The 18,924-nt window shown below is 41.5% G+C and overlaps 1 protein-coding gene across 2 annotated transcripts in view; it reads left to right on the top strand.

Annotated features, from left to right (window-relative positions):
* UBE3D (ubiquitin protein ligase E3D) overlaps nt 1-18,924 on the top strand; it is a 133,901-nt gene that overhangs the window by 63,648 nt on the left and 51,329 nt on the right. The window contains exons 9-10 of one of the 2 annotated variants that reach the window (XM_084890634.1): nt 11,813-11,951; nt 12,453-13,090. In XM_084890634.1, the coding sequence (XP_084746760.1) occupies nt 11,813-11,951; nt 12,453-12,578 (265 nt within the window). In that variant the 3' untranslated portion in view covers nt 12,579-13,090. Of the gene's footprint in view, nt 1-11,812; nt 11,952-12,452; nt 13,091-18,924 lie in introns of those variants that run through there. The other variant, XM_084890635.1, reaches the window with a different exon arrangement.

Below are 18,924 nucleotides of genomic sequence, written 5' to 3'. Positions count from 1 at the left end.
CTGTCTGCAAAATGAACATCATGAAACCCCATTTTACAATATTCCTATCTAATAAAAGAATAGTATGCAAATTGACCATCTTACCAAGACACAAGATGGCCACCCCATGTGGTCAAAGATGGCTGCCCTCATGTGGACACATTATGGACGCCACAAGATGGCTTGCAGGGGAGGACAGTTGTGGGAATTTAGGGGTGATCAGACCAGCAGAGGAAGGCAGTTGGGGGTGACCAGGCCAGCAGAGGGGGGCAGTTGGGGGAGATAAGGTCAGCAGGCGAAGGCAGTTGGGGGGGACCAGTCCTCCAGAGGAGGGCAGTTGGGCGACCAGGCCTGCAGTGGAGAACAGTTGGTTGGAGGGGGGGGGGGGGGGCAGGCCTGCAGGGTAGGACAGTTTGGTACCAGGCACAGGGTAGGGCAGTTGGAGGGGGGGGTCCTGGCCTGTAGGGGAGGGCAGTTGGGGACGATTAGGCAAGCAGGGAGGGCAATTAGGGTGACCGGGCCGGCAGAGGAGGGCAGTTGGGGGAGATCAGTTCAGCAGGGGAGGGCAGTTGGGGGAGGGAAGGCCTGCAGGGAAGAGCAGTTGCGGAGGGGGGGGTGGGCAGCAGGCCTGCAGGGAAGGGCATTCTGGGCAGACCAGGTCTGCAGGGGAGGGCAGTTGTGGGCGATCAGGCCTGCAGGGGAGGGTAGTTGGGGGGGGGGGGATAGGCCAGCAGGGGAGGGCAGTTGGGGTGGGGGACAAGGCCTACAGGGGAGGGCAATTTGAGGGGATACAGGCCTGCAGGGGAAGGCAGTTGGGAACCAACAGTCCTGGATTGTTATACCGATGTCCAACCGCCCGTTTAGGCTCCATCCCAGTGGGATCAGGCCTAAACAGGCAGTTGGACATCCCTCAAGGGGTCTCAGATAGAAAAGGGTACAGGCTGGGCTGAGGGACACACCCCCCCCTCCCCCCGTGCATGAATTTTGTGCACCGGACCTCTAATGTTACTATAAAGACCAAGTGAACTGATAATATGTGAACAATAGCATATAAGATATTCTGCCAACTTTCATTCTGCACAAATTATGAACATCATGGTAGGGCAATTTTAATACATGGTCCCTAAGCTGAAAGACTAGAATGCTAAGAAAACTCATCTATATAACACAAGGAAATGGAATGTTTAGGAGGTGAGGAATGTTTAGCTTAGAGAAAGGTCAGGAGAAGGAGTAGATGTTGTCATATATTTTTTGAAGGACTCAGGTTCTGAAGGGTAGATTTCAGTCCATTTAAAGAATTTCTTTGTGATGAGTCTCCCTGTTACCAGAGTTTTTCAAGCAGAGACCATACAGCCACATGTGAGGAATACTGGAGAGGGGCTTCCTTCCTCTCAGGTCAGTTTCTACCCTGGGGTTCTGTGATGAAACCTAAGAAATTTTTAAAGTTGGGTAAAGATCCCTGGTCACAGATTTTAAGGTCTGAGAAACACTAACGATGATAGCCTTGTGATGGGACAAAAATTACAAAAAACGATCTGTAAGCTGATTAAAAAAATAATTTAGTAAATGTTTATTAAATACTTACCACATTGCACAGTGATGTCCTAAGTACCAAAGCATTTTTAAAGTCCCATCTCTAGCCCTGGCTCAGTGGATAGAGTTTCTGCCCATGCACAGACTGAAGGGTCCTAAGTTTGATTCCAATCAAGGGCATTTACCTTGGTTGCAGGCTTGAACCCTGACTGCAGTGGGGGCACGTACGGGAAGCCACCAATGAATGTGTCTCTCACATTGATGTTTCTCTTCCCCCTTCCTTCCAATCTCTCTTAAAAAAAAAAAATCAATGGAAAAAAAAATATCCTCAGGTGAGGTATAACAAAAGAATAAAAATAAAATAAAAAGCCATCTCTAGAACATAGGAGATGTTCTATTCTGTTTTCAATCATCCTCTCACCTTTTAGATGCACTGTGTCAGTCTTGATCTTCCCAGGTCTAATAAGGGAAGTGATAAAATTCTGACATTGCCCACTAATGCTCTTATTATTCCAGCTGATTTCGTTTCCAATTTTGTTAGAACTCTCCTGCATACACTTTAATTCTCCAGGGTAGAGTCAAAATGTGTTGGAATGACCTCCTAAAAAATAAAATGGAAAAATAGATCACCTCACACTAAATATGTTTTTGCATAACAGGCTTGCGGATAAAATGTGATTAGATGAGTAATGCATTAGAACCTTAATGCTATTTAAACATACGGATGAGTGCGCTGTGTGTATTTTGTGTATTTAAAATTGAGATTTTGTTGGATCAGTGTCTTTGATTTGGTATACTTCATGGTGATGTATCATAATAGACTGCTTTAAATCATCTGAAATAGCAAGACCTATGAATTTCAACAATAATTTCCCCAAGGCTAGAGAAGTCAGCCGGAGCTCAAACTTGCCAGGTAGACATTTTTTTTTTCTTTTTCTTTTTTTTTTTTTTTCAAACTCATATGCAAGTGTGAAACTTTCATGAGACTGCTTTAACAAGGCCCTTTGGGATTTAAGGTTATTTATCTAAACTCTTATTAAAAATGAAAACTTTTCTATGTTTAGCCCGGTAAAGCAAAACTGATCCTAACAATACTGTAAGCTGGAAGGATGAAGGCTGTTCTGCACACTGACTCAGAAATAACGTGTGGAGACTTTGGGGCTAGCATCTTCCGCATGGACATTATGGTAATGGGATAGCGACAGCCCAGCCAGTATTTCAAAGTCTCCTTTAATTAAAAACTCTTAGCTCTGCTATGCTGGTAACTTAGGGTTTGACGTGGCTTATTAAAATAACTCCCGGCCCCGGAGCCCCGTCTTCACTGAGCCCTCCACTGTCCCTCCTGGAGTCAGGCTGCCCCAGGACCGTGCTGCCTGGTACAAGTGAGCACCTTTTTATTTATGGCACCTGCACTTGTTGAAGTCTATCTGTATTTCCGCCCTCCTTCCCTGAGAAGTGGGGCATGGAGATTGTTTCTAAGATTAATGTGCCAGAATCACTCTGTACATAACCCCGGGGAAGAGCTGGAGCCACTGCAGGAAAAATTTTGTAATCTTGAAACGTGTTCAGCTTCTTTGTAGGTATGTTCTGGTTTGATGAGTCTGGGTGCTGCAATAAATCTATTCTTAGACAGACCCTGGGAGCTAGGATTTTAAATTATCTGTAATGCAGTACAATTTTAGAGAGTTGAGGACATGATGAGGGGAGAAAGCAGTTGTTGCATAATCAGGGTCAAGATCTTTTGCAGACTTTAAGAGCTCATGGGAGTCATTTTAGCTTGGGTGTGACCATTCCAGTTGGGAACAATTTTAAGAGGAGAAGGTGGGTGGGTAAATGGATGAATGCATGGATAAAAAGGTTGGGTAGGGAGATGGATAGACAGATAAAACTACCTAATCATTTTTGGTAATCTGATTGTTGGTGACTAAGTTTCTATGCTACAGAGTAAGAAGAAGAAAAAAGGACAGACATATCTGAATGAGATCTTGGTGAGTGCAGAATTTTGAAGACATTTATAAATGAAAACTGTTAGCCAGAGAGCACTTTTTTTGTCTTTTTTTTTTTTTAGTCTAATTTCAACAGTTAACCTTAATAGTACTAACATAAGTCATTGAAAATAATGAGTTATCATGTGTGTTTCATAGGAAATAAAAATGCTTCCAAGAAAGTAGAGAGAGAAATAAGAGTATAAAGCACATAGTTGATATTTCTAAGGAGGGAAATATGCAGGCGATTATGGTTAGAGTATGAAGGAGACAAAGGGCAAACACCAAAAGAGATGATGATGGCAGAAATATTGGCTGAAGGTCAGCGATAGAAGCAGTACCAGCATAAAAATTTAAACAGGTCAGGAAATGTCAAAGTGAACTGAAGTTTAAGAACTTCTGTTGCAAATGGGAGGAAGGCTGTGTGCACACTTCGTTTTAACTCTTCAACTTGGGCAGCTGTTTTAACAGTTGAGTTGCTAGGCACTGTCAGGAATAGAATATTTTAATTTTGGAGAAACCCAACTGTTAGAACAGCTGTTTGGTCTGATTAGAGTTAAGCTGGCTCTACTTAGGCTACAAGACCTAATGGCATCACAGCACCAGGCAGATTGGCTATTATGGTTTTATTGGGCAGTCAAAAATATGAACGGATCCTAAGTTGGATATTATTCTGGGCACTGGCTTTCCAAAGAAGCCAGATTCCCTGGTTTTGTTGTGGCCAAGTGCTAAGGCAGATAACATGGCCATTTACCTTGTTCCAAGTTCATGGAACTTACCTGAAGTAATTTTGCCTTACATAGCTTTTCTCTAGAAACTTAAAAAAATAAAATAAAAATGTGGCTCCCTAGTTTCATTATCATCTCTTAATAATAGGTATTATACCTGCTGAAGTTGCTTCAAGTAGTCATTTATAGTACTTATTTTGTATCTCTTGTTATCTAAGTAAAGAATCTGTTAATAGCAACCACCAAGTTTGTCAAGTTGTAGGCAACACAATTTTAATATCTAAAACATCTTGAGTGATGCTCACAATGATAAAAATCTGGAATGCTAAATCTACCATCTCAAATACCTTTTTTGAGGGAAAAGATTACTGATTAGTTTCAGGTAAATTAAAGATTTCAAAAACTTGTTAAGATTATTTGATTTCTTGCATAAAAATGAATTTTGTTTGAGGTAATGTAAATACATGTGTTAAATATTCAGAGATAGGTTTCATTTTATGTATTTTCAAAATGAAAATACTTATATGATCACCAAAATGGTCATATTAATGCAAACATTTGAAACAATGTGGGAAAATAAAGCTGAATTATTTTAATCTTGGTTTTCAAAGGAAGCTGCTATCAACATTTTGGCACGATGTCTCTGTACCCGAAGCTACACTGTGTTCTAGTAAAAAGCCTGCTCAGATTGGCCAGTCAGAGAGGCAGTCTATTAAAAAAAGAACTGGTGTTGCCTAGGAAGTGGGGGGTAGTCTTATACAGCGAATATAGGCCTAAATCCATGTTTTAACTGTAAAATTAGGGGGTCGTCTTATATGCCGGAAAATATGGTATATGATAAGCATAAAATGAAATTGTTTTAATATTTTATCAAAAATTATAGATTAGATATCATATTTAACCTAAAAGCAAAGGTTCTTACCCTGAAAATATGCTAAGTGAAAGAAGCCAAAAATAAGGGCATGAGTGCTCTTGAGAAATGGGTGGTCTAAAAGCACTAAAAATTATGTTCAAAATTTTCTTTGTGTGAATTAATGCTTCTGTAGAGAGGGAGTCCATAATTTTAATCATATTGTCATAGAGACCAATGACCTTCAAATGGTTTAGAAACCGTTACTTGAAAGCCTTTTTAAAAAAATTTATCTTTATTATTGAAAGTATTACAGATGTCCCCTTTCTCTTTTCTCCCTCATTGATCCCCTCCACCACACTCTTTCCCCCTCCCCATGTCTTTTCTGAACTATTGTCTATCCGTGGGCTTTCTTTAAAAAAATACAAAAAACAAATTTTTGTTGTTTGTCCTCCTTTTATAAATATATTGGAGTTCTATCATAGAGGTTCTACCTTTGGCCTGTGATTTTTGAAGGTATTTTTTTTTGGTTTTTAAATAGTACATTGTTTTACTTTTATTATTATTTACTAGAGGCCCAGTACATGAAATTTGTGCATGGGTAGGGTCCCTAGCAGCTGCTGACTGCTGGCCAGGGCCTCCCTTCATTCTGTGCCACCCCCCTGGTAGTCGGTGCACATCATAGCAAGCGATAGAACTCCCTGTAGGTAGAACTCCCAAGGGGACACTTTGCATATTAGGCTTTTATATAGAGAGATTTTATGCTGAATTTACTTCTGGGCCATTAAGTTTTTGTTTTGTTTTGTTTTTTTAATTTCTTCTGAGATATATTTTTCTTCTGTGCATATAAACCATGTTTAGCACATGCCCCCTGTCTCAGTTCACACACATATATTATATAGGGATGATTACCACATTTTAAGTATCTTTCTGTGCAGCCTCTTCTGATTTAGGAATAATCTGTTCTTTTTCTGTGAGGATCATCTCAGTGAAAGCTTAAGTACCAGGTAGTCTGCCCACAAGCTCTCTAAGTTCTGTGCAGCATTTGGGAGCTTTCTTCACCTGGATGTGCTCAAGGACCAGAAAATCTATATCTAAACCCTTAAGGTCAGCATTGCTCTCTGCATTTTCAAACATATGCAGCAAAAATTCAGTAGTCTTTTTGGGCCACCAACTCTGTGTCCAGCCCCACTGTGTGGCGTGGGCATACCTCCCAACTCTACTATTGTAAGGACAGAACGGCACACATTGCTTAGTAAAGTGGCATGGGCTGGGCAGTTTCACAAGTGTTCTTAAAGTGAACAGAATGATTTGAACGTCTTGATTGCATGATTTTGTGGGGTTTTCTGGGTTAAGTGAATAGCAAGCCATTTTCAGAAGTCACTTCAGGCTGCTTTTGGGAAGAGGAGAGCATAAATTGATGGGCTTATCATTGTGATAGCTTTGAAATTGGATTTTAAAAATCCATAGGTATGAACAGTGTTGTATTTTAACATCATTAATAGGTTATTTGCTTTCTTAGCTCTTTCTAGGACTGAAGAGTCTAAGTAAGCTAGCTCTTCCCTACTATATTATTTTCTCTTCTCTATACAGTTATTTGGACTCATTTGAAATATTTTAATTTTTGGTGGTGGCGTTGTATCATGTCTCTTTGTTATTTTCACCTATTACATTAAACAACCTCTGTGTTTCCTAGAAGACTGTATCACTTTTCTATTTTCTCAAGTCCTTTCTTGATATTGATTGGTGGTTGATTTATTATTTCACCACTTTTGTTAGAAGTGATAGAACTGAATTTTTTCCCCTTCTTGTTGCCTCTTTCAAAATAAATAGGTCGTGGTTGCTTCTCTAGGGGATTTTGTCAAGGCAGAAGTTTAGGAAGAAGGATGGTGTGTCCTCCACTTGCATTTTGGTCTCTTGGACTAAGGTCACCTGGCTGACAGCCCTGGTCTCCCAGGAAAGCTTTTCCTCTCTCAGTACTTTAAAGTCACAGAAATAGGTTTCAATTGATGTTTAGTTTTGTTGTTTCTTTTGAAATATTTCTCATATTGATCTTATAATGGAAGATTACTGACTTAAGTCTAATAGTCTGTGATATCTTTGCAGGAAATACCAGAAATAATCCAAATGCTGGATTGTTATAATCCTCTGTTTTTATCATTAATGAAATTTGTACTGATTTGAGACTTGGATGAACAGTCTCAAATATCAACTCTGGCTTAATCAGTACGTGCCCTAAGTGCCACATAATGAGTCTGTAACTGTTTTAAGGTAAACCTACTTTTAAGTACAACAGACCATTTCTCTCTCTTTCCTTTTTGCTCTCTTTTCTTTGTTTCTAACTACTAGTAAATTTTTTAAAATATGAAAACATTAGCTGAAATTTTGGGAACAGGTTTCCCATAGCTCTATCTTTCCAAAGCAGCTGTTTTTATTTTTCATGTCCCCATATATGGATGTTTCATGTGATTAAAATAATTTTTATATGATTAAGATCATAAATTTTAACTTTAAAAAAAGTAAGTCCTATGGCTTTGAAAAATATGCTGAGGGAAAAAGGATGAATATTGGGAATTTCAGCTACATTGAGTCCAGCTAATTTAAAAAATAATGAGGTTCAAATGATTTTTTTAAATGGGGTGTTCTAAGATATTTCAAATTTACTTGTTTGTTCTTATTCTTTGAATTTTATTGGATAGAACTAGTTAAAAAATATCTAGTAGACTTTTGCCTTGTGTGTAGTATGGTAAAAATAGAATGAAACTTAGGTGGAGATCATGCTTGAGTTTCTTTTCCATCCCTCACTAAGTATGTGATCAGGACAACATTCTTCAGCTTTTTGAGCTTCAATAGAGATGAAAATTATTAAATTAAAAAATACTGTAAAGCTTCAATTTAAAATGCCAATGTTGAATTTACATTCCAGGCTAAAATTTGTGGTTACATAGCAACATGAATAATTAACATGTTTAAGTAATTTGTCTTTTCTTGTAACTATGGTTTATTAGTAGTGTGGTGAAACACCTTCTGTATAAATTTTGGTGGGTTTGATACATTGGGTAGGTTGTATATGAACTTCAGGGTCATATGAGGCAGGTAGGCCTGTCCAAGAATGCTTGTCAAAGATCACTTGATGGTGAGTGGCAAGGCAGTGCTGATGTGTTTTAATTTCTATTTGAGTGTCCTTTGTGATAGTTCACACCACAGCTAGTTAGCAGCCTATTGACACCTCTAAGCAGCATGTAAACATGCCTCTCTCTCTGCCAAAAATCACATCTACATCCTAACATGACCTTGTTCCTAATTGTAAAAATAATACTTGGAAAATAAGAAAGCTTAAGGAAGAAAATATAAAAATCAGATTATTACCACCCTCTAATAGAAATAACCATTTATGTTTATTGTATTGCCTTCTAACCTGTTTTTCTCATCATATAACTATTTTGCTTAACATGACAGATGGGTATTTTCCTATGTCCATCTTTACTACCTTTCTAATTCAAGTTTTAGAATATATATAGTATCATAAAGTAGCTGCTTAAGAAGGATAAAACTATTCTTACAGAGAAGCGAAATAAAACTCTTAAGTATTAAAATTACTTTTTAAGCTGAAGAGTTAACATACAGAGGAAATGGCAGATTATGTTACTGGTGTTTTGCTTGGAGAGGATGAGGATGTGTAGAGAGTCCTCATCAATCAGTGTGGTAGAGTGGACAGAGCACAGCTTTAGCCTGGGGCTGAGTTGAGTGAATATTGGTTCCATCACCCACTAATTATGTGATTTTGGACAATTGCTTAGCCTCCCTGACCTTTGATTTCCTCATCTTTAAAGTGGGATGAAAACTGCCTGCCATTCAGGGCTACTGTGGGTTTAGACAATGGCTATAAGTAAAGTGCCTGGCCCATTATCTGAGCACATTAGCCAGAGGGTAAACAATAGTCAGAAGAAACCTAATACTTATAAAACTTAAACATACATTCTGGAGAACATGTTTTAGCCATAAAAATAAGTCTGTTATAAAAATATCTATTTGTATAATTCACTATTTCCCTTTTCTCTTATAAATATAACTAGCGGCCTGATGCATGAAGGTTCGTGCAAGAATAGGCCTTCCTTCCTCTGGCTGCTGGCACTGGCTTTGCTCCAGCTGCAGCTGCCACCTTTGCCTTTTCTCTATGGCCCAGAGCCGCCTTTCTGCCTTCCCATGCCGCCCAGAGCAGCTCCTAGGCTGCGTATGCAAATTAACCTACCATCTTTGTTGGGTTATTTTGCATACTCACTCCTGATTGGCTGGTAGGTGTAGCAAAGGTACAGTCAATTTGTATGTTACTCTTTTATTAGTGAAGATACTGCCAAAAGAGGAGTAAAAATATGATGAAAAAGTGCTACTGTCTCGCCAAAACCAGTTTGGCTCAGTGGATAGAGCATTGGCCTGCATACTGAAAGGTCCCAGGTTCGATTCCGGTCAAAGGCATGTACCTTGGTTGCAGGCACACCCTCAATAAGGAGTGTGCAAGAGGCAGCTGATGGATGTTTCTCTCTCATCAATGTTTCTAATTCTCTATCCCTCTCTCTTCCTCTTTCTAAAAAAATCAATAATATATATATATATATATATATATATATATATATATATATATATTTTTTTTTTTTTAAGTGCTACTGTCTCAAATATGATATGTGCTCTGATAGGATCCTTACTTGTGAGCTCCAGCCAGCCCTGGGCAGGCTGCAGTGTTCCCTGAACACCCCGACTGAAGATACAGTGTGACTGGCCCTGTTAGGTTTTTAGGGTTCACCTGTGAGTTCCCAAGGGACATTCACAATCCAGGCAGTGTCAGGTGACCTTGGCTGCAAGAGTTCCAAATCAGAAAAAAGTGAAAACCTTTTCAGGACACTTTTTATAAAATAAGAATGAAAATAGCTTTAAAGAGCTCTCTTGTAGGTGCTGGGGTAAAAATGTATGAATTCTGAAAACTTAAATTGCTTCGTGGACATACAAAAATAAGTGGAAAATTGGCTATTGCTTTTAGCCAGTAACAGGTTAAAGCCTGGCTGTGTTTGAGGAAAAACAACACTGATCTAATTTTTATTTCCACATTAGGCTGCCAAGTTACAGTTATCCACAGGTTACAGTGCTCATGTCTGATCTCAGATGAGTCAGAGATGTAGACACACAGCCCAGACAGGAACTCAAGTAGGGTGGTGATAAGTGTGGTAATGGATACAAGTATGGTGTTTAGCAAGTAGTTAGTTCTTATAAGGGAAGCAGGCCTTCCAGGCTCAGTAAACTGTGACCAAACTCAGGTGAGTAGCCTAGTGCAGGCCAGAGAATGGAAAGCAACTGGTTTGGGGCGGGGGGGGGGGGGGGGGGGGGGAATATAAGGAAGGTGCCAGGAGAATGAGCTCGGAACCACTGCACTGGTACTACATAGGACTTTTACCAAGGTGACAAGGTTTTTTATTTCCATTCCAGAAAAATGTCAAGAGTGTTACATAATTAGTAAAAGGAGAAAGAATAACAGAGCCAGTCAGTATAAAATAGTTTTTTAAACACTGAAAAGAGACAAAAAAATATATGCTGGCTGAAACAGACCAATTTTCAGGAAAGCAAACTGTCCTCTTCCGGTCGCATTAGAGAGGAGTTGACTCCGCACCCCACATCAGATATGCAGCAGCATGATGAGTAACCTAATGCAGACAGCTAAGTGATCTGCCAGGACCTGTCATGCAAAGTGTTCAACTCTGTTATGTTCTCAACCACTGCTGCTCCCTGCAGTTTCAGAATTCACCACTGACTTGATTAAAAGTAACCGCTGAGAGAGAAGTTTATAGAAAGGTAAACACACACACACACACACACACACTTCTCTTTGAAAATCAGGACAATGGTAAGAGACACTTTGGTGGGGGCAAAGGCAGGAAGTACTCAACTACTGTAAATAGAAGAGTGATAGCGTAAGACTCATGTTACTCTTATTACACTTTCTCATAACAATTTCCTGATTCTCCCCTTTTCTTTAAGCACCAGATGGGAATTCAGGAAACCAGGATCAGACCTGTATAATTTCCTAAACATCCACCTCATCTCAGACAAGTCTCTGTTTTTCTAGCCCTCAGTTTGGGTCTCTCAAATGAAAGGACTTTCAAATAGAGCTGCTTACAGGCCACTCTGGAGACCAGGAGGGCCTGCTGCCACCCCTACCCTTCTAACACCAGCTTGCTTTTCTTTGGGTTATGAATGAGGGCTGTTACAAGGATTCGATCGCTTTTTAAACGTCTGAACATCACTGAACTGGATGATCCAAAGGGCATACCCAGCTCAGAAACAATTGCCACATGTGTGGAATGGGGATGACAATAGGTCCAATTCACACGTTATCTGAGGGTTGACCAAGATGCACATGCAGCTCAGAGCATAGAACACAGGAAGCATTTGGTATGTTAGCTATTCTCCCCAACCCCAGATTGGTCCCTCACAAGTAAGACCGCATTTCTTGGCTCTTTGAGTATAAAATGACCTGAAAAAAATGCCCAAGCCATCTGTTTTATACCCCAAATCCTGTAAAATGTCTTGGACATTTAATCTGTGAATTTATAGCATAACAATTTTATTTCTATTTTTTGTACATTGTTTTTCCTCCCACAACTGGAAGTTTTCTTCTTCTCCATTATATTCTTGAAATAAGTATGACCAGATGCAATTATGACGTTGCACATACCAATGTCTTTCAGGCTTGTCAGCTCCTGGGAAAGCGACATCAGCGTCCACTCTCTGACCCTGCCCTCTGCAACCTGCTTGGAGCTGCTGTTGATATTATCAGGGAATAACGCCACTCTGCCCCCGTCCCTGCGCTGTATGAATTCCTTTCAGGTAAGGCGTTGTTCCTACCAGGGTGTGATTTCTCAGTTTTACTTGTAATTGCTTGCTAAGGAGCCTGTCTTTCACAGGAGGTAGTCCACAGAAACCCAGATTTTCACATTGAACTAATAATAAGCATAATGCCTGTATTACTGCCTTGTCTGTCTCTTTTTAAACCAAAAAAAAAAAGAGGCTCATAATTCTCTAGGCAGTTGTTCAGTAATGATGGAATTCATATTTCTCTAACTCCAGGGTTAGTTCCCTTAATCTTTCCTGCCTCTGAGAGAAAAGGCAAGAACATTTGACAGAGACATTTGTGAATGCCACTTCCTTTTTCTAGATTTGCCCTAGAACAGTGGTTCTCAACCTTTCTAATGTTCTCAACCCTTAATACAGTTCCTCATGTTGTGGTGACCCCCAACCATAAAATTATTTTCATTGCTACTTCATAACTGTAATTTTGCTACTGTCATGAATCGTAATGTAAATATCTGTGTTTTCTGATGGTCTTAGGCCACCCACAGGTTGAGAACCGCTGCTGTAAGAACCGCTGCTGTAGAGCCTAAGACCATCGGAAATAACTTTATGATTGGAGGTCACCACAGCATAAGGAACTATATTAAAGGGTCTCAGCATTAGAAAGATTGAGAACCACTGCCCTTGAACAAGGATCTTTAGGTTGCAGTCAAACTGCCAAGTGGATGCTTAACAGTGTCCTACCCACTCTCAGCACCTGTTCCCTCTCTCCCTGGTCCCACCACCACCACTTTCCCACTCTCCTGCGTATCTGTCTATGCTCGAGGTAAAGGACAAACAGGACCAAATGTGGACCAACAGCAACAAGACTCCTTCCCTGGTAGGCAGCTAATTGTCATTGAGGTGGCTAATGAGAATGAAGATGTTTGTCACTGAAGTTGTGACCTAATAGCTACTGAGTGTGATTGAACATATCAATGAGTCTTGACAGTGGAAAAATATTCACAAACCTTCTGAGCCTGGTGAGAAGCCATGTGCCACAGTGAGAAATGAGTCAATGTGTGTCAGTTCTGCTTCTGAAGAGTTGTGTGTGTATCCTAAGATAACTTCAAGATCAATGTGTATTGCTTGGTGCACCTCTGTGTTAAAACAAGACATGAGTTTTTCTATGAATTATAGCTCAAAATTGATTAAAAAATAATTGCTGCAATCTAATTTGCATCCATATTCTCCTGGTAATTTATTATAATAATTATCTTTGTAATTTTCTTCCTGATACAAATTTTAGACTTTGGCCATGGTGTACCTGTTTGTATTTATCATTTATTACTCAATTATCAACTTTAATACTGGACTCAAGGGACCTTTGAAAACACCTTATTTTGTAGAAGAGGAAACTGAGACCCAGAGAGATGGATTGAGCTGGCCAAGGACCACACAGCATGTTAGAGACAAATGCCCAGGTAACTGCATCCACCACCTGAATGCAGTACTCGCCCAAGTCTTGGGAAGTGGGGGTGTGAGTCAGTGGTAGATGGAGGCCAGTTGTATCTATCTTGGAATATCCACATCTTCCCTTTTTCTGTAGTAATTTATAATTGTTTATTTGTATGCTGCCCTGAACCAGAAATGATTTAAAATTCTATCAATCTTTCTTCAAATTTTTGCTCTTGGGATTGAATACTGGATAACACAAAAGTTTATATATGCCCACAAACTTTTTTTGAAGGGAGGTTAAGAAATTTAACAATTGCCGAAACCGGTTTGGCTCAGTGGATAGAGCGTTGGCCTGCGGACTGAAAGGTCCCAGGTTCGATTCTGGTCAAGGGCATGTACCTTGGTTGCGGGCACATCCCCAGTAGGGGGTGTGCAAGAGGCAGCTGATTGATGATTCTCTCTCGTGGATGTTTCTAACTCTCTATCCCTCTCTCTTCCTCTCTGTAAAAAATCAATAAAATATATTTTTTTTAAAAAGAAATTTAACAATGTTTACCTTTGGGGAGAGAAGCTGGAAGACAATTATTTTCTTATTCGTTCCCTCGTGTACAGTGTGAAATTTTTATATGATGGGTGAGTGGAGAGAGAGAGAGAGATGACTCTGACTTCAAGGACTTTACACAGAATATTGGGGAAGATGGAACCAACATCTGTGTGTGATATAAATTGAGGATAATTATATTACAAAGTACCCTCAATGCAACTCTTAGAGATGAAAGGTGGAAGAGGAATCTAAACCGGGGGTGGGGGAATCGAGAGGAGGCTCCATCTGTATTCTTCTCCAGGCGACGAGGCAGGCGGCCTTGCTGCCTTTGAGGACCTCAGCTCAGGCTCATGTAAACGCAGGGCCAGGAAAGCCTGCCCTGCTCTTGGTGGTGTTAGTGTCTGTCCTCTCACCTCTAATCAGGGGTTAGAGTTGTCAGCTTGTAAAGCCTGTTAATTACTGAATGACCCTCTCTATTAATGATGGTACTTCCTCTGGTCTCAGTTCCTTTGCTGAATATTATTGTCAGGAGCACAAACAGTTGCCCGACTTCAAAGGTACAGAGAAACTTGTCACAAATTTCTGAACATTGTCTGCTGAAGAGATTTTCCCCTGCTCCTGGCCCTGGAAGACGCATTCCTATTGTGGCTATTACCAGGAATCGACTTCCCTATTCGGGCCTTCACTCCAAAATAGAGGATTAGTGAGAAGGGGAGGATGTCTGTCAGGATTAGAAAGAGAGCCCTGCTTCTTCGTCTTTGTAACACCCCCTTAATCATTTACTGTCAGATTGAGGACCGGGGCTGCTAATTCTGCCTGTACTTGGGATTTACTTTTTCAATTGGGAGCTACTTTAATGCAGTTCTTTAAAGTGCTGTACTGGCAAGAGCTGTAGAATAATAGAATGACATTTGTCAAAGATACCATCTTTACATTTCCAGTTCTCTTGTAATGCAGGCGAGTCAGTTACTGTGAGCAATGGTGCTTTTTCCTTCTGCTCTTTTTGTAAAAATGTGATTTCTCATTTCTGAGGATTCAAGTGGCACTACCACTTGAGCCTTATCACTGCGAAATCCCAAAAGGAGAGATTTATCTTATTAATTAGAGCTATTAACATATATGAAATTGTCATTTCTTAAGTTACAGTATAACATTTCGCTCAAGACAATAGGGATATCTTTGGGTGGATTTGTCATAATTTAACTTGCACTGGGTTACATACCTGAACATGCCTGAGCGGAGAGACTGGAGGATTTGGTGGAGAATCACTGATGTATTGCTGGGCACATTCTAGAGTTGTTGATTTCCCAGGGACTTACCGTGTCACAATCTGTTAAAACTCTTCCATGACTTTTTATTGCAGTGAGAGTAAAATCCAAACATCTGAACTTGGCCCACAAAGCCCGCAGCAGGTGTCCCTGCCTTGCCCTTTGGCCTCATGCCCTGCTCTCTCCCTCTCACTCTGTTCCAGACACACTGGCCTTCTTTCCTGCTCCCAGCACAAGCTGGTTCTGGCCCTAGAGTCTGTGTACTGGAGGTTTTCTTTGCCAAAAGGAGGTGTTCTGGACTAGATTTCAGGTCTGGACCTTCTTTCTGTCTCAGCTCAGGTACCTCCTCCCCTAAGAGGCCTTGCCTGACACTCCTCATAGAATCCCTCTCTCCCCATCAGCATATTCTATAACCTTATCTTGTTCATTTATTTGTCCTTTTCCTCTTCTGAAATGTGTGTTAACTGAAAAGAGAGGGAATGTCTGTTCTTGTTCAATATTGTGTCAACAGAACTCAGAACAGTGCTTGGGCGGGGAAAGCATGTGGGCTGACTGGCTGTGGTGGGAGGATACACAAATAGAGCGCACATTGGCGTTGCCACTTGACATTCTGGAGATGTCCCGAAGACGGGGCTAGTGTAAGCCGTACACACTCCGGGACAGAGGCGGAGCCTTACCTGTTGAGACAAGGTGGACTCCACAGGCAAGTTGGGATTGGAGGGATGTGGGCAAGGTTGAGCACAGTGGGTATCTGCACTGTAATTCCGGCCTGGGGCTTTGTTACCAACAACAAATAATCAATTTGAACTATGCTTTGGAACGACCAGGATCCACCAGAAGTCATGGCAAAGTAATTTTGCTTACTGATGTTGCACCATCACACACTTCAAAACCAGTTAAAGACATGTTAACAGATCTTACCTGGGAATTATTCACCAGACCTTGCTCCTTCAGATTACCACTTGTTCCGATCGATGATGCACACTCACTTTCTGAGAAGCACTTCAAAACATTTGAAGAAGTGGAAAATTGGGTCTCTGAATGATTTGCCTCAAAACAAGAAAAGTTCTATTGGGACGGTATCCACAAATTACCTGAAAGATGGGGGAAATGTGTAGCTAGCGATGGACATTACTTTGAATAAAGCACTTTTGATGTTTCTCTTGAAATTATTGTGTTTTCTTATATCACAGAATCTGCTATTATTAACCGGTACACCTAATAAAAGTCCTGTTGTTAGGTGACAGTGGATGGGAAGGGAGGCTGTGAGCCATTCCAGGTGTCCACGGGTAGCTGCGGGTGTGATCAGGAGGCAGGTAGGCCTGCAGGAGATGGGCAGGCACCAGCTAGACCTTCACTCAGCTCTCGTGGAGACCTACGTGCTCGTTCCAGAGAACTGAGAGGTGAGTTATTGGCAGCCTTGGTCCCCGAGGTATGTCAGTCTCCTTCCTAATAATGCCTCTGTCCTCAGGGGCCAGAGATAATCCAAGACTTGAACGCTACTCATAATATTTAGGAAATCCAAGTCTCACAGGTAGCGATTACTGCTCTATTTTCAGTCTCTCTCCTCAAAACAGATTTCTGAGAATTGCCTCAGCAATTTGGGTGTGAAAGGATGAGGTGTTCTGTGGTTTGGGGAAATAAGCAGGTACCCTTAGTTTACTACTCCTCTGTGGTCTGGATTCTCCCTTCCTCTTCCTCCCTTCGTACTGGTCTCTGTTGTTTTGCCATCTTCTTGAGGAAAATGTGGAGGACGGGGCCAAGCAGAGAGCCAGCTCATGTTGCTGCCACATCACATCTATCGAGAGGCTGATCATGACCTAACTGGTTTGGTTCAGTGGATAGAGCATTGGCCTGCGGACTCAAGGATCGTGGGTTCGATTCTGGTCAGGGGCATGTGCCTTGGGTGCGGGCACATCCCCAGTGGGTGGTGTGCAGGAGGCAGCTGATTGATGTTTTTCTCTCATTGATGTTTCTAACTCTCTATCCCTCTCCCTCCTCTCTATAAAAAGTCAATGAAATATATATTTTTTTAAAAAGAGAGAGAGGCTGATCATGTTACCCAAAGTCCTCGCTACATGTCCTGCCTGCCCCTCTGAAATTTCTGTCAAAATATTTGGCTCTCAAAAGAAATTTCAGTCATTGTACTGTTGATATTTGGCTCTGTTGACTAATGAGTTTGCCAACCACTGTCCTAGCCCTGTTCAGTCCTACATGCCTAGTGGGGAGAGAAGGCCTGGCAGCAAGGCCTGCCAGAGCTGAGCAGCCTCTGTGATTTGAGGGCACTCACTGCCCTGCCCCTCAGGATCTTTAACTCTGAATTGGGAGTGGGGAGGGCTGGAGGGCAAATAGGTTTATCTAATTCATCAGCAACAGGAATAGGCATGTGCTGGTTACTAAATGTCAGTGTCCATGGGAAGCCTGTTTAAAATTCGGGTTTTGGAGAGATTCTGCGTCAGTGACTCTGCAGGAGCACCAGGAATCTGCATTATGGCTCACATCCAAAGTGTTTCTGATAAAGATTTTCAAGAACCAAGGCCAGAAACACGTATATGATAAGAGAATATATTTCCACCGAGGTGGAAAATGTGAAGAAAACATGTTTTGTTTTTTTTTAATTATGACAGACACCTAGTTACTAGTTTAACCAGCTTGGTTATTTTTCTCTTTTCTTCACTTTTCCTTATGTGCCTGCACTTCCCACATACCTGACTGTGAAGTGAACTGAGCCACCTCAAAGTTGGCACTTTTTCTGGTGCTGTTTTCTTCTGCTGTGTCCTCTCCCTTTCACACTCAGGTGCTTGGTGGAGCCCGGAAGTCAGTTACCTCTGGGTTGTCTTCCTGCCATGTGGTGTGGACACCTGGCCTCCCGCGTCTCCCCGTCTCAGGTTCCGCCCCCTCGGGGATGTGCAGGCCCCACAGCCTCTCTCCTGCCTTAGCCAGCCACTCCCCTCGACAGAGGGCACTTGGGGTCTGGTCTTCAATCTGCCCCCTCTGGACAACACGTGACCCTGCTCTAGCCAAGTAACCTCGAGGGTCCCCATTTCTTTATCTGTTCAATGAGGGGCTTGGCTTAGATTTTAAAATTCCTTTTAAAGTAGAAGCACACAGAGTCACTTTGTTCCCAGCTGTTCCTAATTCATTCACCCAGGCTGAAGACTGTAACTGCATTTCTTAAAGAGACTAAGTCCTGGTTTCTTTTGAACATCTTGAAAGTGTTTAACTGTTGTAAAGCATAGGCAAAACCCCATTAACTAGAGAGCTGTTTATGTGTTTGTGTGTGTGTGTTTGTTTGTTTTTGCTCTCCAAGAGAATGGAGTTTACATCCTTGGCCTTGCTAACAGTCACAAAAAAGGGTCACGGATGACGGGATTACAGTGCTGTCTGGCCCTGGGCTCTCTGGCCTGAGAATCCCACGTCACTGCTTCCCGTGGGGGCAGGCAGAGAGAAGTCAGTGCCAGGTGAGCTGGGTCAGACCAGAGGCAGAACCCGGGAATGGTCTTTGGACAGAGTGCTCTCCGTTTCTCTTCTCTCCCTCAGCTTCCTCCTCTTCGGGTTCCACCCTTGTTTCTGACTCGGGGTCCTGCTCCTCCTTGAGACATCTGTGGTTTGGGAATTTTCCAGTGGTTTTGCATTTGCATTAATTTTATTTGTAGATGTGGTTATTCTGGGAAAGCTTTCTGACTGGAGCTATTAACAAGGAGACTCGGCTGTTTCCCACACACCGAGCACGGCTGTGCTCAGTGGGGCGGCTTCCTGG

Source organism: Pipistrellus hanaki (assembly GCF_964339955.1).
Source record: "Pipistrellus hanaki genome assembly, chromosome: 7".
Lineage (NCBI taxonomy): Eukaryota > Metazoa > Chordata > Mammalia > Chiroptera > Vespertilionidae > Pipistrellus > Pipistrellus hanaki.
Note: the sequence above shows the minus strand (reverse complement) of the source record. Positions and strands in the feature narration are given on the sequence as shown.